The sequence below is a fragment of the Cyprinus carpio genome, chromosome A16, assembly GCF_018340385.1.
Source record: "Cyprinus carpio isolate SPL01 chromosome A16, ASM1834038v1, whole genome shotgun sequence".
Classification (NCBI taxonomy): Eukaryota; Metazoa; Chordata; class Actinopteri; order Cypriniformes; family Cyprinidae; genus Cyprinus; species Cyprinus carpio.
This window is the reverse complement of record NC_056587.1, coordinates 7897150-7919760: the sequence shown is the minus strand read 5'-3', so window position 1 is coordinate 7919760 and position 22611 is coordinate 7897150. Positions and strand designations below refer to the sequence as shown.

Here is a 22611-nt window from a genome sequence, read left to right as displayed (position 1 = left end):
CATAATGTTACGCTTGAATCACTGATGGCAGATGGACTATTCTGACGATGTCTTTCATACTTTTCTGGACCTTGACAGTGTTATTTACTTGGCAGTTTATGGGACAGGCACTGGCCTCCTGGTTTTCATCCATAATATCCTAAATTGTGTTCCGAGGATGAACAAAGCTTTTACAGGTTTGGAACGACATGGGGGTAAGTGATTAATGACAAAATTTTCGTTTTGGGGTGGAGTATCCCTTTAAAGAATTTCAAAAGTTGCACTTGAACCATTTTGCAAAAAATGACAGAAACTTGCTTCAGCTTGTGCGCAGCTTGTTACAGTACAGAGTTCTGATTGGCCAATCACTGTTGTTTAGTTTGTGAATTACCATAAGTAGATAATTTTAACATTTAATTTGCAGGATAATTTTTTCATAATACACAACATTATTAATCTAAAGGGGATGGTTAGGGGGGATGGTGGTTTCACGGGGGGATGCTTTTTGTAATTTTTTTCTGCCAGGGGGATGCCATCCCCCCTCAATTCGAGCCCTGCCTAAACCCATGAATTGAAGAAATAAGTCTTTTTTCTGATTTTCTGTTTATTTTATCTTTTATAAAACTTTTTACCAACCATTTTGATCGACTCCTAGTTTCACTAAACCCGAGTGTACCGCCGACAGGCGCCCCTTAGCAAAGAAAAAAATTATAATCATATTTTTCAAACTCTCTGCCTTGATCAAAACAAAAAAGGTGTCATTTGAAAGCTCGGAGTCTGACTTTTACAATGCATGTAGTCACTTTGATTAACTCCTAAGTACTGCTGAGTTATTTGCGGATAAATAGAAAAATATTTTTTCATCATTTTTGTGCCATGTACTCTAATATGTCAGAAACATTATACAGCTCAGATAATCATGTGTAATATGTCATATGAAAAGTCTCATCAAGTAGAATAAAACAAATGTAATTGTTTGGGGCTTTGACTAAACTTGAGTGAGGCATTACTTCAAATTCAAAAAACAATTTCAAAACTGTAAAGGGCTAAGAGAAAGACTACCTTGGTTCCAAATACTGTAACTTTTAATTACTTCATGATATCACCACATTTACATACAGCACATATGTTGGGAACATTTTTCTCCTACCTTATTTTTTTCATGAGATTTTGAACATCAAATTAGAATGATATGAAAAATTTCCCTTGACCACACTAATTTTTCTTACATTTTATCACCTATTTCTCAACATGAGAATATTCAAATGCAAAGATTGTTTCCCCTCTGAAAATATAGAAAGATTATTTTCAAACGATCATAAAAACTATTATCCCCCGGGATTTCCACCTATGGTGTGAAGGTATCAGGGGAGAGGACAGTCCAGACTTGCTTGCTAAATGAGTCCACAGAGATGAAAGGCAAAACAAGTTAAAATGAACCAGTCTTTCTGTTCTTTAAGTATGTCCAGACATGCTGGGGATGGCTTTAATTATTCACTTATTATTTCTATTATGTTTTGTAGCATAAACTGCTTGGTAGAACATTTTAAGTTACTTGTTCCCATTCAATTTTCATGGATTTAGCTTGAATTTGTAATTTGCTTAAAGTCTAATTTAGCAGTCCAACAGCTGTTTTTGATATTTGGCCATTCATTTACAATACCCAAGGGTGAACTATTGTATACACATGTTTCTTTTTTGAACTTAACAAGCCACCAGGGACCAAATAATTGTGCATTCTCATAGAAATATCTAATTGTCCTCTTAATGTAATATCTGACTATAATACAGTACATCAAACTCATTAACCCCATACCAACTTAATTCAGCATGTACTTAAAAAGCAGTAAAATAAATTCAGTCTAACATATTATTTCAAATAATAACCTTAACTGCTATAAGAAAAGTCTGTGATTTGTGCCTTAGATTGTTTAAAAAATGAATTAAAAATGCAAGATGATGGAGTCAAATCTTGTCCCCACAAAATACATACATAATTTCATCTAGCTGACACACCTGCACAAACAGTCTCCCATATTCTGTGTTGGGCGGAGCTGAGAAGACTTGAGAGTGGAAAACCATGTTGAAATGAACCCAGTGTGCACCTGTTGAGCAGACAGTCAGCTGCAGTATACTGGTGTATCTCAAGATCATCACTCACAGTGAGTACCTCCATTACATTTTTACTGTATAATCTAAGTCCTGGTTATAGTTTATTGCTTTAGTCTATTTCTGTTTTCTTAAATATTTAAAAATAAATAATAAACTGAGTTTTTTATTAATTTTGGTGAACCCTTAAATTTAAACCAGAATAGACCATTGTTTTAGTATCAGATCATTGTGCATTAACATTTGTTAAATGTGTCTTCTAAAGATGATTTTTTATTTGTACATTGTAAAAAGTGGTGACATCAAGATTTATTGAGGATCTTTTTTTACTTCCTGTTACACCCTAAAATCATGTAATTTGAGGTAACCTATGTAACTTATTTACTATGGTTCCTTCACTTAACTATGAGGCCACCTAAAGAATTTTATTTTGCATCAAATCTGTCAAATGAGTGCTCAGTTCATCAATTGACAATATTCTTCTAAGTGGCATAATACTGCAGGGCCAAAACAAATACGCTATTCAAAACGAAGGAAACCCAATCATCAGTTAAATTGTACAGATTTGCTTTGTCATACAGCTTTGCTAGGTCAGAAATAAAGCCTGTTTTTGTCTGAATTCCAAGGAGAGTGATTTTTGCTATTCAAATATCATGGCTATACATATTTGACATGATGATTTGAGTAGGCTATATCTACAGTTTAATTTTCGCTCTTGCATATTTAAATAATGCAAAAATTTTGTACTATATGCAAGCATTGATGCAATTGAATAGAACTGTTTTGCGTGTCATCGGATATGTCTTTATTGTCTGCATGTGATTTACCTTTGTCAGATGATGCCATTATAGATAATAAAGCAGCCACTAGATACAGCTTTTGCAGTTATTTTAATATCTGTGTGCATTCATTGCAATGTGATGAATCCATTGAATTCATCTTCTAAATCTACATTGAATGTCCATAGAGCCTTGATTTGGAGAAAGAGAACAGGGAACAGCAAAATGGGATTATATAGAGAGGTTCTGATCCTCTCTTTTCTAGTCCAGTGGGCTACAGGTAACTGGTTTAATAATATTACATTTTTTAATATCATCATTTCAGATCTTAAATAGAAGAGACCAGGTTTTGTGAAGCTTCTTGTCACTAATTTCAGCATAAATGTGCTGTGTTGTTGTTTGTTATTACTTATAGTATTGCCCCAGGGTATGAAGGAGATGCCCGTCAACCATTCAACAATAGGATTTCCGAGACTACCTGCAGACTTCAGGGAAATGGCCAAGAAACTGGTAACTTAGTACCACGCAATCCTAACAAAACACAATTAAAATACAGTCATCTATCAAGATACAACAACATAACTTACAAAACACAACAACAAAATCAAAAACATAAAGATAATATTATATATACAAAACTTATAAAAATAAAATTTTAACACAACAAAAACACAAACCAAATTCAAATATCACATATTAATAATCAAGAAACTCAAAATAAAAAAATTAATTAAATTAAACTTTTTAAACAAAAAAACAAATTAAAATAAGATCAGAAAAACTCACAGTAAAATAATCAGTTTAGAAGTGATATTTACCATGATTTTTCTTGGTTTCCTTCACATATCCTATGACTTATCACATGCATTTTAATTTCAATCATGCTCTTAACTCTCGTTTTGAAGAAAAAAAGAGCAACATAAAAATTTATATAAATAATTTTCACACAATAAATATTGAAATTCTTTGTTTATTTCATTCTTTTTTGATTATCTAAATACAAAAAAAATATTTATATTTTTAAACATATTTTCTGCAAGGGTAACGGGTAAAACAACATTCACATAAAAGGCATTTGAAAAAAGATGTAGTAAAAACATATAAAAAAAAAACCTTCATATAAAAAAGAAAGAAAGAAAGTAATAAAGTAATAAAATCAGTTTCTGTGTCATAAAAGTAAAGAAATACCCAAGTATGATATGCAAGATGAAACTATCAATAGAATATGAATTCATTCCTAACTAATAGATTTTAGCATTGTTCACCAGTCATTAACCAACCATACATTTATGTGCGTGTGTGTAAGTCTTATTCAGAACAAACTGCGCTTTGAGCTTTACATTGTTTTGTAATTTAATATTTACATTTCCTTTGTTTTCTGACAGATGAGCACATGCTTCATGAAAGGTAAAATTTGTCATTATCTGTTAACTTGGACACATTTGGACTTACAAAATCATGCTGTCAAAATGTATGTGTTGCACCTGTGTTTAATGTAATAAATTAAGGGAGCTATATTGCATAAACCATAAGCAAAAACAAAAGCCCAAGGAAACAGTGTAGGATATATTTGCATATTGCATCCAAGTGAAAAAAATAGTTCCATTCCAAACTAAATTTATTACTAATCATAATCTTCTACCGTCATAAATGCAATATATTTTAAAGTTAGATAACAGTTATTCTATAATTTCTACCAGAAAATGTTTGTTCTTTTTGTCTCCAGTCATAAAGAGTGTTTGAGTTTTTCAGTCATGCATTGTGTCTTTTGTTAAATGATGTGTTTGCATTGTTTCAGGTCACCAGGTGCCTGTAATGAACAATTCACTGAACAGGTAGACTGCCATTGAGCTAATGTTATGAAAAAACTATATCCCAGGTGTATATTTGAATACTAATGATCACATTTCATTGCATGGAAAACTACTTAAACTACGAAAACTACTCAGCTCATATGGAAAGATGATGGAGAGCCCCATCTCTATTTTTCCAGAGCTTCTCTCCTCACTCGCCCAGTCTTTCCCCTCTCACTCCAACCTGCAGTTCAATGAAACGGCAGAACAGCAGGACTCAGCCTGGGTAAATCTCAATATCCCAAATGCACGCATATGGTTACCTATAGCTATCTAACTCTGGGCTTCCAATTGACTTCTATTGTTGTTAAAGTAAGACAATTATAGTTTCTACACACTAACTCTAACCCAAAGCCGAACACCGGTCCAACAGTACAACTTTTTGAAACTTTTAAAATGAATAAATACATTGTTAGGCTCAGGGTTCTTTCAGATTTAGTTAAATGCTTGGGATATTTTTTTATTTTTTTGGCAAATACATAAGCTTACACAAAGATACACAGGATCGAGAGACGCCCATATATCCATATTTTGTCTTTATTTTATGTTCATCTTGATGGGAAATCTACAATAAATTCAGAACATTGTTGAGAAGATGTGGAACTGCACCAACATGGGCCATATAATTGATCTCATGAGGAATAGTACGGTTAGTGCAGAACTACCAGAAAAATATAATATAAAAATGACAAAATGACATTAACACATTTTTTCCATTCTCTCTCCCTTTTTTATATATGCACACACTCAGGAAGGCCCTCGTTGTTTCATGCGGGCATTCATGGCTCCTCTTTCCTGGATGACCATCATGCAGAATGGAACAGACCTCAACAAAGAAGATCTGACAAAGCTTTTATGGGTGGCTAAACCCTTCTTAGAAACAATACCTCCATCTAGCTTTGTGCTGCCGGTGTTTTCACAAAGCTCTCAATTGGTTAAAATGTGAGTGTATTAAGAATCAGAATGAGCTTTATTTGCCAAGTGTGTGGGAGCTCTTGGTACAAAAATACATACATACATACATATATCACATTGGTGGTTGTTGGATGTGAGTTTTCCCAGCCTCACCAGCTGCTGCCTGTCTGTCAAGAAGCTGATGATCCTGGATAGCACAGGCTTTGAGGCAGGCTGGAGAGACACCGTCTGGCCCTTTGGCTTTCCTTATCTTCTGTTTCCTGAAGACTTTGCATACATCATCTTCACAGATCTTAAGTGCAGGCTGAGAAGCAGTAGCGGCAGGGAGGGGAGGGTGTTGATGGCTGTGTTGTGAGACAGTCAGAGTGGGTGTGGGGTGTGAGACCAGGCTTTTCAAACCTGCAGTAAAACTCATTCAAATGTTTGGCTAAAAGATGATTCTCCACAGTGCTGGGGGATGGGGTCTTGTAACTAGTGATGGCTTTCAGGCCCTTCCACTCTAATGTAAGGTCATTACTTGAAAACTGTTTTTTTTTCAGCTTTTCAAATAATCACCACGTTTCGGCAAAACAAGTAGCTATGTTTTGCCGAAACGCTGGTAACTAATAAATCCGACAAAGCTGGTGAGTGTCTGGTAACTAATAAATGATGCTTAAGTGAGTGTGTGGATATATTTTTCTTTATTTAGTTTCCCCCTTTAACTTGCACCTCTAAAATGTGTGCGTTTGTTTTATTCCTTTATTGAGTTTTGAACTGAACCAAAGTTTGTCGTTGTCCTGGTTGAAATACACGTCCATATAGAAACTGATGTAGGATGTCACAGTGTCACGGTGTCAGTGAGCTCAAGCTGATCGGAAAAAAAGTTACTTAAAATAGGACAAACAAACATAGTAAAAGTAGCTACCAAGGAGCTACAAACCGAGGCAGCCATGCACTGCGCTATCTTCATTCATATTCGGATTTATTAAACTCAAGTGACTAAACATATGGAGTATCTTTACCTTAGTCCTCAATTTTGAAGTAATATTTTGTTTCCTTATTTGTGTCTGTTGTCTCTTCTCCCTCATTATGCTGAAGGATGAAGGTGTTTGGTGAGGTGTTCAGCGTTCTGTCTGAGGAACAGAGGAATGCGATTATAGTGTGGGTCAAAGAGAGAGTTGCACAAAATGAATTTAAATGCGTCCTGAAAGCACCTGCGTTCAGCATCCTGCCTTCTGGATCATTGAAAAAAATCCGTAAGTTTTTAAATCATCTGTAAGCTTTTATAATCAAAACTGACCTGAACATAACATAACATAACATAACATAACATAACATAAAACATAACATAACATAACATAACATAACATAACATAACATAACATAACATAACATAACATAACATAACATAACATAACGTAAAGCACAAATATTTAGAATTTTTTCAACTTGCATTTAAAATATGTTTTTGTTCATTTTAAATGTATGGTTTATATAAGATACAAATAATCTATTGACAAATTCTCTTGACTAATCTAGAAAATGTAACATCAGTGAAGGCAATGATGAACGTGATGAGTATACCAGGAGCTGAAGACACAAAAACATATATATATATATATATATATATATATAACCTAAAAACATATATATATATATATATATATATATATATATATATATATATATATATATATATATATATATATATATATATATATATATATATATATTCTTTTTTCGTTTGTTTTGTTTGTACACTTAAAAAACATTTCATTATAGTAGTTTTTTAGTGCTTTTGTAAAACATTCAAAGTTTGTCTGTTTGTCTGAAACAGCAGTCCCTAAATGTCCTCCCAGAATGCTCTGGCTGAAGGCTAACGTGTTGACAATGATGGGGCCTTTCCTATCACGGCTGTCTTTAGAGGAAGCAAAGACCATCCCTAAAGAAGAGGTCAGTAACTGTGACATAATATTCAAACCAATGCCATAATTCATACTGCATGTGATTTGTTCCATTGCCTTTGTGTCTCAGAGCATACATAATACCTAAATCCAAAACCACTTAAATACAGTAACTATAGTAATCTTTTATTTTTTTCTCAGCTGTGTGAGTTTTTCAGGACTCCAGATTTCTCTTCATCATTTCAAAATGTTAGTGGAATGCAGCCCGCTCTTGGCCGAATACTTTTTCAACGCTTGAAACAAGAGTGTTCCAGCAGCGACAATTTCACTCACTATATGGACAGGTTGGGATTTGCATCATTAGTGTGTACTAAGTGCATGTCCTTAGTAAATGATATTCAGGTTAACAGCAGAAATACACTGATTCCTCTAGAAGCCTGTTGCAACTTTGCAGTAAAAAATAAACATGTAAATGTATGATTAAAAATTATACATTAAGACATATTGTAAGACAAAGTCACACTGTGAGAAATAAAGTTGCAATTACAAGAAATTAAGTCACAATTATAAGACACTATTTTCAAGATTTGCAATTACAAAAAAAAAGTCACAGACATAAAGTTACATTTGTGAGAAACAAAGTCAAAATTGTGAAACAAAGTCCTACTGTGAAGTGTAAAGTCGCAATTAGTAGAAAAAAAATTGAAGTTACAATGTCATATTTGTTAGATATAAAATCACAAGAGTGAGAATTAAAGTAACACTATGAAATGTAAAGTCGCAACAGTTTGAAACTGAGTTGCAAAATATGAATTCTCAGTATGTTTTCGGGTTTTTTGCTCTGATTCGGAAACAGGCATCCACGGATGTCCCTTTCACTCTACATCTGAGAACAGATTCAAAACATATTCATTCCTGTTTCATCAGTTACTTCCTGTTTTCACAGATTGGGCTCTCTGGCGTGTTTCTTTGATGGTGCACCGTCACTAAATCTGAATCTTAGTAGAAAACTGCTGTCTCAGATTGATACCTGTAACAACCCTGACATAGACAAGGTCAGAACTGACACTTTATTGAATTGTTGTTGCTCCCAAATATCCGTAGCCTAACTGTAATGTTATTTTAATTCCACTCAACCCTCTCTCAGGTGAAAAGACAGCTAGTACAGAAAATTCTGGAGAAAGAAGACCATTCTTCCTCTCCTGAGATTTTGCTGTCTCTGGGATCCGCCGTATCTGTCCTTCCTCTTTCCAGGCTGTCCCACTTCACTTCTGAGGACCTGAACAACACCCTCACCAGCTTGAGTCAGGCCAGTTGGAGCCCAGCTCAAGCGAAGACTCTGGCTAAGAAACTGTTGGAAACTGCTAAGGTTAGATTTTCTGCTTAGTTTATAGAACTGAGTTTTGTTTTCTATTTTCCTATTTATTGTTTTGACAAGAATGTTTTCTTTTGTAGAATATAAGTGGTGAGAAGTTGTTGTCTCTCGGTACAATGGTGAGAGGGGTGGCCAGTTCCCTCCTCAAGAATGTGAAGGCAGAAGGGCTGCTGGGAAATGAAGCCCTGAAAACTATGAGTGAGAAGATGTCCTCCCTACAAAGAACAGCACTACTGGAAGCGGTAAGAAGAATAAAAAAAAAACTGTGAATGACCAAACTATCAGTGAAATCCCTTCTGCCTCCTCCTTGATTCTGCTCTCTCTGTCTCTTGGTTTTATCAAATCCTCAGTTCCGTCGTGATGTAAATGCATCTGAACTGGTGAAGCGGTTGCCGGTTTCTCTCCTCTCTTCTCTGTCTCTGTCCACGCTGGAGAAAGCAGACCTCAGCTCTGTGAATCAGCTGCAGGGACGCGGCTGGACTCGTGCTCAAGTATACACACTAGATAGTAATATAAAAATCCAAATCCATTACCATTCCATCCATTTTCTCTGATTTCCTTATTTCTCTCTGTAGTCAGCTTTCCTTCTGAAGAAGATTTGGGGTAATAGGATCAACCTTGGCGAATTACGGTGAGACTCTATATGACTGCAACATACAGCTATGCTATACTTTGTGTAGACCTTGAATAAGAATTTTTGTGAGCATAATTGCATCTTAATAAAAATAAATGTCTGCATAAAGACTTAATACAGTACATGACTTGTAAAATTGGAGCAGATTTTAAAACACTAGGCATCATACACTTGCCAACTTTGTAAATGGTTAAAAACTGGCTTTGAAATTCAACAGCTAGTGTTGAGTTGCCCAGACTGCAAATCGGTTCAAAAATCTGTGCAGAAGTTATGTAGTGTGCTGCAGCCTTAAGATGCAGTATCCTGATCAAGCTCATGGTGTTGTTAACAGGAAGCTGGGTCAGGCTGTACAGGGTGTCACTTGTGAAATGATTGAAAAAATCAATCGAACTGATGCTTTGGAAATGGCACAGATAATTAATGAATCCTGCGCATGGCTCTCCAGGGTTCAGGTAAACATCACATATTTACTCTTTTTTCCACACACCTTCTTTCATCAGATCTGTCTCTATTATAAAATCTACAAAAATATTTATATTTTTTCCACTCCTCCTGATCTCTTTTTCATTCTAAGATTTGCTGTACAGCTCGAAAACTCTTTTCAAGTCTGGAGGAACAGAGACCAGGATATTTCAGTAACATTAACAACTCTGAGCTTCAGTCCATACCAGCTATGCTGCTTATCCATCTACCGTAAGAGAAGAACAGTGCTGTATATGCATAATTAACATAAGTTTTGAATGTAAATGCGTTCAAATTGAATTTAACTTACGTTTAAATCATATGCTAAGACAGGCAAAATATTCTTTTTGTTTACTTTTCTTTCCCTCTCACACTATCCATACTGTCATGACACATTCAGAGTGGAGAAGATTCAAAACCTGTCAGATGCTGTGTGTCCTGCTTTCATGGAGATGATGAAGCAAGTCAACCTGTCCTCTCTGCCAAACAGCTCTCCCGCACGCTACGCACTTACTAAAAGAGCCATCGGCTGCCTGGTAATATGTGCACACACATGCACAGGCTTGTCCTGTCCAAGAAACCCACACACATCTAAAGCTAACGTGTTGCTGTTTGCAACCCATTTCAGTTCTGTAATGTACATTTCTGAGTAAAAGAGAACATTTAACAAGTAAAAATGCAGGGTGAGACTTATCCATCATAAATTGATTAGATGGTGTGCATTACATACCAGAATGCAGTCAGTCTTAATGGGCATCACAGTACACTTTTCGTTCTGTTGACTTACATTAATACAAATGCAAATGCAGGAGACAGGAGATAAGCTTATCCAAATTTGTTGCGCTCCAAATCGATGCAAACTTTAAATCTGCAGGATTGCAGCGTTGCAGTAAAGTGGAGTAGATTGAATATTTGTACATTTTGCATGTATCATATGTCGGAATATGTTTTTAAAAAGACAATGCAGAATGCAACTTCATATGACGACCATTGCAGGCATTGTGGAAACAGACCCTTTTAAACTTTTGAAAAACACACCTGTAGACCTTGTTTTTTGTTTGTTTGTTTTTTTCTTTCATTCTACTACCCTGCATTTCATGATTTTTGCATTTCACTGCTCTGTTTTCTCATTGACTTTCTATGTAAACATGCACCAGTTGGAAGTGTTCCACCTTCATGATCGCATCTTTTACAGTAGCTTTTGCAGTGTCTCATGTATGATCCAGATTTCTAAAAACACAGTGTTCCAGTTAAAGGTTCAACTTTTAAAAAACATGTCTCTAGACCTTGAGTTTTTCTTTTTTCATTGCACTGCCCTAAGTCTCACATTTTTGCTTTTAGAAAAGCACGTGATTTAGAAGAACTCACGTTTTCAGAAGTGTAACTTTTTAAAGATTTAAAAATGCATCGCTCACACACAAGATGCTGCACAATCAATCATGTCTATCTAGCGAATGTTTACATGGAGAAACAATGGAAAAGTAGCACATTAGAATTCAAAATGGCTGATGCTTAACATTACTAATAGACATTGCAGATCATATGACATCAGCGGAAATGGAAAAGGATTCACTTGTTGGTAACTACTACAGGCACTGTTTGTTTTGTCCTCTAGTACTCAGTAACTGGACAAGCAAGTCCTTTTTTTTACTCTTTATTTAGCACATGCTACATGCAACAGGACTATTGCAGCTTCTTAGAGAATATTAAGCACCACCTCTACACTAAAGCAATATGCTGCCACCTTGGGGTTATACTACAAAACACCACACTGTTCTAATCTGTACCCTGGATCTGTGCAGAAGGGGAATGTGTCTGATCTGTCTGCGGCAGAGGTTTTGACTCTAGGCCCTCTGGTGTGTGAGTTAGACCCAGTCTGGATTTCCTCTCTGAACCCTCCGGCTCTGAACTCCACCCTGAAGGCTCTCGTATCCTGTCGGTATATCCAGCAACAGCACAGAGAGCATCTGTTCAGACTGCTTACGACCACCTACGGGTAACAGCATGTGCAAAATCACACATAACCCACAATGGGTTCACACAGCCCACAATCTTACACATAACCTCTGCAAACCTCAGATCACACATCAGTGCTTTTCTAGTTGTTTCATTGTTAAAGAGACTGTGCCTGCTGTGGCTTCAAAACAAGAGCATTTTAAACATATGAAAAATTCTTCATATTAAACAGACGTCTACTTCCAGCATTGAGTCACACAGCAGTAAAACATGTGCTGGAATTAGACATTTTGCATTGCTGTTAATGATGCATTTGTCTTTTCTTTGAACAGAGACCCTGTTAACTGGTCAGAGGAAGACATGAGGGCGCTTGGGCCACTTTTGTTACTCAATGACACTGTTATTGAAAAGCTGCCGGCCAAAGTAAGAATCTCTTGTACTAAACAGTACTATTTTTTTTTTTTAATTTACCCATCCATCCCTCAATTCTGCTCATCTGTCTTGCAGAGCTGGATAAAGTCATACCTGTCAGACCTGATGGACAGTTTGCCTAGTCAGCCTTTGGTTCCTCTTCCAAAGGAGTTCCGCTCTTGGTTTGATCTCTCTGCACTTCATCGCAAACTCTTTGAGCTCAAAACGAGAAGCACACTACTAAACCGCAGGAAGCGTGAATGTATGTGTGCCAGAGAGCGCATATGGAAGTAAAACAATTATCTTTTTGAAACCAGACAGTTATGATTATGTTCTCAGAGAATAACCAATAGCGGAAATATTAATGATCTTTCTATCTAAAAACATGCCATTTGACTAGATTTTTTTTTTTTTGACAGTGGCTGTGGTTCCTAACACAGTGGGTGTCCACCCTAATAGAGCCCACGCTCACTTATATTGAGGACCTCAAACAGTGGAATGTATACTGGACTCCCACCCAGCTCAGTAAAATGACTGTGCAGACTTTCAAAGATGCTGTGCCAACATTAGGAGAGATAACCAATTACAGCACAGAACAACTGGCTGCACTCAGAGCAAAAACTCTGGAGGTACACAAACACACACACAACAAGTTTAAATTCTAATATGCACAACAACAGAATCTAAGAAAACCTTTACAGCATGACTTCAGTGGTCAAAGACAATGTTTGTTGTATATGACAGGCATGGCAGAGTGTTTCCATGTTGAATGAGTCCCAGATTGCTAATCTGGGCTGCATCTGCCAGAGCTTCAGTGCTGATGAGCTGGCCAACCTCAGCATTGCCTCACTGGACACTCTGGAGACACTGACTGCTTGCAACTTTACCCAGACACAGGTAATACCAACACACACACACACACACACACACACACACACACACACATTCAGTCACCAAACAGCATCTAGATTGTATATAAAACATGTGGTTAAAAAATGCTTTTTTGTTTATTTGTGTTTATTTATTTATAATACTACTGTTCAAATGTTTGAGGTCAGTAAGAAATTAATACTTTTATTCAGCAAGGATGCATTCAACTGATCAGAAGTGACTGTAAAGACTTTTACAATGTTACAAAAATATCTATTTTAAAATATATGAATTTTGTATTCATGAAAGAATCCTGAATAAAAACAAAAAAGTATCACAGAACAACTGTTTTCAACAGTGATAATAAGAAGAAATGAAAAAATAAATGAGAATAAGAAATGAAAAATTAACTATCAACAAACATATGACACTGAAAACTGAAGTAATGATGCTGAAAATGTAGCTTTGCCATCACAGGAATAAATTATATTTTAAAACATTTTTATTTTATATTTTAAATTATTTTATTATTTTTATTTATTTTTTTTTATTTTTTTTACAAATGGTAAGAATATTTCACAATGTACTGCTTTTACTGTATATTTTGATCAAATAAAAATCAGCCTTGGGTAAGCATTAGACATCTTTCAAAAAATATTTTAAAAATCTTACCAACCCCAAACATTTGAATGATATAATTATATATTATTATTTATTTATTTATATACAGATACCTTTATAGCATACATTTACAAATATATATATATATATATATATATATATATCTATCTATATATATATATATATATATATATATATATATATATATATATAAAACAACATAAAAACTGAAAGTGATGAATTCTGCAGAGGACAGCAGTCTGGCAGGCCTATGAAAGGGTGGCTGGAATCAGCGTGGCTGGACTAGGACGGCTGGAAATGGTGGGAGTGGGACAGTTTATCTGTGGTCTACAACCTGGGCAGATTGATCAGCTAAGTTCCCCCAGCTTCAGGTTAGACATACTTACACATTTGTGGTTATATTTTCATTTACAAGCATGCTTATGTACACTACAGCACAACAAAACCACTGTTAAGCAAATGCTGTATACAGACCTGGTCATTGTGATTGCCTGATATGTGTGTTTCCCAGGGAGGCAGTAGAGGCGGTGGGTCGTGTTCCTTGTCCTCTGAACTTTAGAGAGTGTCTGAAGGAAAAGGCTGTGGGTGCATTTGGAAAACCAGAAACCTGGACTGAAGCTCAAGTCAGCATTATGGGCAACATCATTGGTGAGATACAAAGGATATATACTGTTGAATATTTACAAGTGACTAGTCCAAACTTAAAATGTGAGGGCTGCCGTTAATCATTTAATGTCTTCTCTAGCTGGGTTTAAGTGTTGTTTGAGCGGAAGTCTCAATTCAACCGTCTGCTGACTCACTTGGCAGCGTCCGCCATCCCTTCAGCCCTTTCAGAACGCCTAGTGTAAGTGTAATATAAAATCCAAAATCCATTACCATTCCATCCATTTTCTCTGATTTCCTTATTTCTCTCTCTAGTCAGCTTTCTCTTCTGAAGAAGATTGTGGGGTAATAGGATCAACCTTGGCGAATTATCGTGAGACTCTATATGACTGCAACATACAAGCTATGCTATACTTTGTGTAGACCTTGAATAAGAATTTTTGTGAGCATAATTGCATCTTAATAAAAATAAATGTCTGCATAAGACTTAATACAGTACATGACTTGTAAAAATTGGAGCAGATTTTAAAACACTAGGCATCATACACTTGCCAACTTTGTAAATGGTTAAAAACTGGCTTTGACATTCAACAGCTAGTGTTGAGTTGCCCAGACTGCAAATCGGTTCAAAAATCCGTGCAGAAGTTATGTAGTGTGCTGCAGCCTTAAGATGCAGTATCCTGATCAAGCTCATGGTGTTGTTAACAGGAAGCTGGGTCAGGCTGTACAGGGTGTCACTTGTGAAATGATTGAAATCTCGAACTGATGCTTTGGAAATGGCACAGATAATTAATGAATCCTGCGCATGGCTCTCCAGGGTTCAAGGTAAACATCACATATTTACTCTTTTTTCCACACACCTTCTTTCATCAGATCTGTCTCTATTATATAAAATCTACAAAAATATTTATATTTTTTCCACTCCTCCTGATCTCTTTTTTCATTCTAAGATTTGCTGTACAGCTCGAAAACTCTTTTCAAGTCTGGAGGAACAGAGACCAGGGTATTTCAGTAACATTAACAACTCTGAGCTTCAGGCCATACCAGCTATGCTGCTTAACCCATCTACCGTAAGAGAAGAACAGTGCTGTATATGCATAATTAACATAAGTTTTGAATGTAAATGCGTTCAAATTGAATTTAACTTACGTTTAAATCATATGCTAAGACAGGCAAAATATTCTTTTTGTTTACTTTTTCTTTCCCTCTCACACTATCCATACTGTCATGACACATTCAGAGTGGAGAAGATTCAAAACCTGTCAGATGCTGTGTGTCCTGCTTTCATGGAGATGATGAAGCAAGTCAACCTGTCCTCTCTGCCAAACAGCTCTCCAGCACGCTACGCACTTACTAAAAGAGCCATCGGCTGCCTGGTAATATGTGCACACACATGCACAGGCTTGTCCTGTCCAAGAAACCCACACACATTAAAGCTAACGTGTTGCTGTATGCAACCCATTTCAGTTCTGTAATGTACATTTCTGAGTAAAAGAGAACATTTAACAAGTAAAAATGCAGGGTGAGAGACTTATCCATCATAAATTGATTAGATGGTGTGCATTACATACCAGAATGCAGTCAGTCTTAATGGGCATCACAGTACACTTTTCGTTCTGTTGACTTACATTAATACAAATGCAAATGCAGGAGACAGGAGATAAGCTTATCCAAATTTGTTGCGCTCCAAATCGATGTCGAGCTGAATTAAACGAATGCAACTTTAAATCTGCAGGATTGCAGCGTTGCAGTAAAAGTGGAGTAGATTGAATATTTGTACATTTTGCATGTATCATATGTCGGAATATGTTTTTAAAAAGACAATGCAGAATGCAACTTCATATGACGACCATTGCAGTGCATTGTGGGAACAGACCCTTTTAAACTTTTGAAAAACACACCTGTAGACCTTGTTTTTTGTTTGTTTGTTTTTTTCTTTCATTCTACTACCCTGCATTTCATGATTTTTGCATTTCACTGCTCTGTTTTCTCATTGACTTTCTATGTAAACATGCACCAGTTGGAAGTGTTCCACCTTCATGATCGCATCTTTTTACAGTAGCTTTTGCAGTGTCTCATGTATGATCCAGATTTCTAAAAAACACCAGTGTTCCAGTTAAAGGTTCAACTTTTAAAAAAAACATGTCTCTAGACCTTGAGTTTTTCTTTTTTCATTGCACTGCCCTAAGTCTCACATTTTTGCTTTTAGAAAAGCACGTGATTTAGAAAAAACTCACGTTTTCAGAAGTGTAACTTTTTAAAGATTTAAAAAATGCATCGCTCACACACAAGATGCTGCACAATCAATCATGTCTATCTAGCGAATGTTTACATGGAGAAACAATGGAAAAGTAGCACATTAGAATTCAAAATGGCTGATGCTTAACATTACTAATAGACATTGCAGATCATATGACATCAGTGGAAATGGAAAAGGATTCACTTGTTGGTAACTACTACAGGCACTGTTTGTTTTGTCCTCTAGTACTCAGTAACTGGACAAGCAAGTCCTTTTTTTTACTCTTTATTTAGCACATGCTACATGCAACAGGACTATTGCAGCTTCTTAGAGAATATTAAGCACCACCTCTACACTAAAGCAATATGCTGCCACCTTGGGGTTATACTGCAAAACACCACACTGTTCTAATCTGTACCCTGGATCTGTGCAGAAGGGGAATGTGTCTGATCTGTCTGCGGCAGAGGTTTTGACTCTAGGCCCTCTGGTGTGTGAGTTAGACCCAGTCTGGATTTCCTCTCTGAACCCTCCGGCTCTGAACTCCACCCTGAAGGCTCTCGTATCCTGTCGGTATATCCAGCAACAGCACAGAGAGCATCTGTTCAGGCTGCTTACGACCACCTACGGGTAACAGCATGTGCAAAATCACACATAACCCACAATGGGTTCACACAGCCCACAATCTTACACATAACCTCTGCAAACCTCAGATCCACACATCATGCTTTTTCTAGTTGTTTCATTGTTAAAGAGACTGTGCCTGCTGTGGCTTCAAAACAAGAGCATTTTAAACATGGGGAAAATTCTTCATATTAAACAGCCGTCTTACTTCCAGCATTGAGTCACACAGCAGTAAAACATGTGCTGGAATTAGACATTTTGCATTGCTGTTAATGATGCATTTGTCTTTTCTTTGAACAGAGACCCTGTTAACTGGTCAGAGGAAGACATGAGGGTGCTTGGGCCACTTTTGTTACTCAATGACACTGTTATTGAAAAGCTGCCAGCTAAAGTAAGAATCTCTTGTACTAAACAGTACTATTTTTATCCTTTTTAATTTGCCCATCCATCCCTCCATTCTGCTCATCTGTCTTGCAGAGCTGGATAAAGTCATACCTGTCAGACCTGATGGACAGTTTGCCCAGTCAGCCTTTGCTTCCTCTTCCAAAGGAGTTCCGCTCTTGGTTTGATCTCTCTGCACTTCATCGCAAACTCTTTGAGCTCAAAACGAGAAGCACACTACTAAACCGCAGGAAGCGTGAATGTATGTGTGCCAGAGAGCGCATATGGAAGTAAAACAATATCTTTTTGAAACCAGACAGTTATGATTATGTTCTCAGAGAATAACCAATAGCGGAAATATTAATGATCTTTCTATCTAAAAACATGCCATTTGACTAGATTTTTTCTTTCTGACAGTGGCTGTGGTTCCTAACACAGTGGTGTCCACCCTAATAGAGCCCACGCTCACTTATATTGAGGACCTCAAACAGTGGAATGTATACTGGACTCCCACCCAGCTCAGTAAAATGACTGTGCAGACTTTCAAAGATGCTGTGCCAACATTAGGAGAGATAACCAATTACAGCACAGAACAACTGGCTGCACTCAGAGCAAAAACTCTGGAGGTACACAAACACACACACAACAAGTTTAAATTCTAATATGCACAACAACAGAATCTAAGAAAACCTTTACAGCATGACTTCAGTGGTCAAAGACAATGTTTGTTGTATATGACAGGCATGGCAGAGTGTTTCCATGTTGAATGAGTCCCAGATTGCTAATCTGGGCTGCATCTGCCAGAGCTTCAGTGCTGATGAGCTGGCCAACCTCAGCATTGCCTCACTGGACACTCTGGAGACACTGACTGCTTGCAACTTTACCCAGACACAGGTAATACCAACACACACACACACACACACACACACACACATTGTTTATTTCACCAAACAGCATCTAGATTGTATATAAAACATGTGGTTAAAAAATGCTTTTTTGTTTATTTGTGTTTATTTATTTATAATACTACTGTTCAAATGTTTTATAGTCAGTAAGAAATTAATACTTTTATTCAGCAAGGATGCATTCAACTGATCAGAAGTGACTGTAAAGACTTTTACAATGTTACAAAAAAAAAAAATAAAAAAAAAAAAAAAAACAAAAAAAAAAATAAAACAAAATTACACAATATAACATATTTTACACCAATTAAAATCAACCAAATTTAGCATAAATTAGACATCTTTATTTTATTTTTGGAAATTGTAAGAATATTTCGCAATATTACTGCTTTTAATGTATTTTTGATCAAATAAATTCAGCCTTGGTAAGCATTAGACATCTTTCAAAAACATTTAAAAATCTTACCAACCCCAAATATTTGAATGATTTAATTTATTTTATTATTTATTTATTTATATTTGGTTTTAGCATACATTTACACAAATATATATTATATATATATATATATACTGTATATATATATACGTATATATATAATATATATATATATATATATATATACATATATATAATATAATATATATTAAATATTACCATACCCCAAATATTTGAATAATATAATATATTTATATATTATATATTATATATATACATATACATATATATATTACATATATATATATACATATATATATATACATATATATATATATATATATATATATATATATATATATATATATATATATATATATATAAAACACACACTGAAACTGAAAGTGATGAATTCTGCAGAGGACAGCAGTCTGGCAGGCCTATGAAAGGGTGGCTGGAATCAGCGTGGCTGGACTAGGACGGCTGGAAATGGTGGGACTGGGACAGTTTATCTGTGGTCTACAACCTGGCCAGATTGATCAGCTCAGTTCCCCCAGCTTCAGGTTAGACATACTTACACATTTGTGGTTATATTTTCATTTACAAGCATGCTTATGTACACTACAGCACAACAAAACCACTGGTAAGCAAATGCTGTGATTGCCTGGTCACTGTGATTGCCTTATATTTGTGTTTCCAGAGAGGCAGTAGAGGCGGTGGGTCGTGTTCCTTGTCCTCTGAACTTTAGAGAGTGTCTGAAGGAAAAGGCTGTGGCTGCATTTGGAAAACCAGAAACCTGGACTGAAGCTCAAGTCAGCATTATGGGCAACATCATTGGTGAGATACGAAGGATATATACTGTTGAATATTTACACGTGACTAGTCCAAGCTTAAAATGTGAGGCTGCCGTAATCATTTAATGTCTCTCTAGCTGGTTTAAGTGTTGTCGAGCTGGGAAGTCTAAATTCAACCGTCCTGCCATTCATTCAGCCGTCCGCCATCCCTCTCATCCCTTCAGAACGCTTAGCTGTAAGTGTTTGCAAACTTTAATGTTTTTCTTTCTTGATGTTATTGTTGCATACCTTATGTTTGACCATTTCTTAAAGAGATACTCCAACACAAAGAAAGATCCTTTGATCCAAATAATCCATCTCTGTGAATTAAAATAATAAAATAAGAAAAAAACACACAAGAGATATTAACATTAGGTTCACTCATTGCATGAGAAATTATGTGGAAGTACACACAAATTTAAAAACACTTGCATTATATGAACTCAAATATTAGTATTTTTCTCACACACACCAGTTGTATTAACATTGGGTTCGCTTTGTGTGGTTTTTGAAGTGTCAACTTTGGATGTCCAGTACACTTGCGTTATATGAACTCACAGAGATGTAATTTCATTCATCTCAGTTTGTGTTCATCTGAAAAAAGAAAGTCATACATCTGGGATGGCATGAGGGTGAGTTAATGGTGAGAGAATTTTCATTTTTAGGTGGAGTATACCTTTAATTGAGTTGCTCTGTAAGTAAAGAAAATGTGGCTCTTGTCATTTGTGTTCAGGCATTGTCGGTCAGCCAGTTGAAGGCTTTGGGTCCTGACAATGCTGCTGTGGTAACAGAGGCTCAGCGTGCAGGGCTGAGGGTTGATCAAAGGGCCGCACTGGATGAAGCCGTGGGACTAAAAACTGCACGCACTGAAGTGCCCACTGGAAGCTCCACTGGAATCTCCAATCCAAGCTCTGGTGGATCAATCCCACTGCCACTAAAAGGAGGTAAGTGACGGGAAAAGGGTCAGGAAACTCAATGTGATCCGGAATTCTCTGTTTGGTGATAGTTCCTACAAAAACTCAATGTGATCCGGAATTCTACTAAACAACTGGTACATTTGAAGGGAATTCTACTAAACAACTGGTACATTTGAAGGGATCTTTTAGTTACATTATCGTAAAAAAAAATAATTCTAAACCTAAACATATTTACAAATATTTTTCTCTTTGTACTATAGGTGCAGCAGTAGAGAGCATGGCAGGATGTGTCCTCCTCATGCAGGCCATTGCGCTGCTGTTGTTTGGATACATTCTCTGAGGAGCAGAAACCACAAAATCCAAAGTATCACATATCACATACAGCAGATTCAGCATCATCAACAAGAAAAACAATAAAACCAATAAATTTCATAAATGCTATAATTCAAAAATTTCAAAACTATATTTAATACTAAGTTGCAAATTTAGATTAGACTAAAGCCAAAAATAGTTGAGATGGTGGTTTGATAAAATTTGTATTGTAAAAATGTATCTTAGAAACTTTATTTGACAATACCGCTGTTTAGATATTTTCAAATGCAGATTTGTTATCATTCTATGAGAGACATAAAACAGTGTATACTTAATTAAAGTGCCCTATTGTGCCATTTTTAAGGTTGCTAATATTGTTTTATGAGTCTCCTAAAACAGGTTGACATGCATGCAAGGTCAAAAAACATGTTAGTTTTCTCAGAAAATAGATTTAATTTTACTTCATATCTAAACGATTCATAAACGACTCGTGCGAAGCAGATCAAAGAATCAGTCTCTCTAAACCCCTCCTTTCTGTGAGCCCTCACTGCTGTGATTGGTCAGAAGGCGCAGTCCTTTGTGATTGGTCCAGAGCCGTAGAGAGCTCTCACCACGGCTCTGGATTGGTCTACCACATACAGCTCCATAAAAAAAACAAAAACCAACCTGACATAACAAAATTACAGTACAGCATACTTCTCAATACATAGAAAATATTGTATGGATTGTAGTTTACCAGCTGGAGCCAGATTCTGATGATGAAACGGTTGAAGTGGTGGATTGACAAGAGACTAATTCACAAGCACGAAAAGTGTCAAGTGTTGACAAGTTTGTGGTAATTAATCACAGCGTAGGAAACAGCGTCTTCTCGAAATTATGTTAACCACATATAAACTTCACTGTGTTTGTGGGCAGGCAAGTTGGCGACCTAAAAGTATGATAGGTAAAAATTGATAGCCTGAATGCACTGTAAGTCGCTTTGGATAAAAGCGTCTGCTAAATGCATAAATGCATAAATTAAAAGTGGGCGGACATTATGCAAATGAGTTACTTCGCGACGTAGAGCTGTAACAGAATAAGATTCAAATTCTTAATGACTCATTTTGGCAATTGCGAGTCGACTTTTTTTTTTGACAGATAATAATTTTATCTATCGTGCACTGTCGGCGTCACAACTTTGCAGATAGTTTATGTTCACATACAGCTACATGACACACTGCATGAAAGGTAATAGTCGAAAAGGCATAATGGGGCACTTTAAAAAATGTATCTTAGATGTAGTTTTGGTATTAGTTATTTAACTTGTTAAATGTGTGTATTAGTTAAAGGTTGTGTTCTAATTCAAATAATGTATACCCAAACATAAGGGATAATAAAGGTCTGTCTGTAAAGAGAGTGACTGTGAGATTTGAATAGTCAAAGCTGAGACTTTCACAGCCTCATGTGGTGTAACAGACTCTGCTTCAGACTAGCTTCTGATGACCTTAAGTTCATGCCAA

The 22611-nt window shown here is 36.1% G+C and overlaps 1 protein-coding gene across 1 annotated transcript; it reads left to right on the top strand.

The window, feature by feature from the left end:
• Positions 1-487: 487 nt before the first annotated feature.
• LOC109105281 (otoancorin-like) lies at positions 488-21168 on the top strand. Its single transcript, XM_042771894.1, has 29 exons — positions 488-2141; positions 3056-3147; positions 3283-3377; positions 4253-4274; positions 4666-4702; positions 4817-4946; positions 5301-5369; positions 5472-5662; positions 6713-6870; positions 7452-7567; positions 7720-7862; positions 8465-8573; positions 8666-8887; positions 8974-9135; positions 9244-9384; positions 9469-9524; positions 9859-9979; positions 10102-10220; positions 10390-10525; positions 11792-11985; positions 12278-12368; positions 12453-12618; positions 18151-18338; positions 18454-18606; positions 19471-19613; positions 19751-19887; positions 19982-20079; positions 20617-20827; positions 21061-21168. The coding sequence occupies exons 2-29, from the start codon at positions 3093-3095 to the stop codon at positions 21138-21140; spliced, it is 3543 nt and encodes a 1180-aa protein (XP_042627828.1). The 5' UTR covers positions 488-2141; positions 3056-3092; the 3' UTR covers positions 21141-21168.
• The last annotated feature ends 1443 nt before the right edge of the window (positions 21169-22611 follow it).

What these genes read in the sequence shown, in the direction of transcription:
- LOC109105281 (XM_042771894.1), top strand. Translation starts at nt 3,093, where the DNA reads ATGGGATTATATAGAGAGGTTCTGATCCTCTCTTTTCTAGTCCAGTGG. An exon ending in AAAGAGCCATCGGCTGCCTG is followed by an intron (nt 10,526 to 11,791) that starts GTAATATGTGCA and finishes GGATCTGTGCAG; the next exon opens with AAGGGGAATGTGTCTGATCT. An exon ending in CCCACTGCCACTAAAAGGAG is followed by an intron (nt 20,828 to 21,060) that starts GTAAGTGACGGG and finishes TTTGTACTATAG; the next exon opens with GTGCAGCAGTAGAGAGCATG.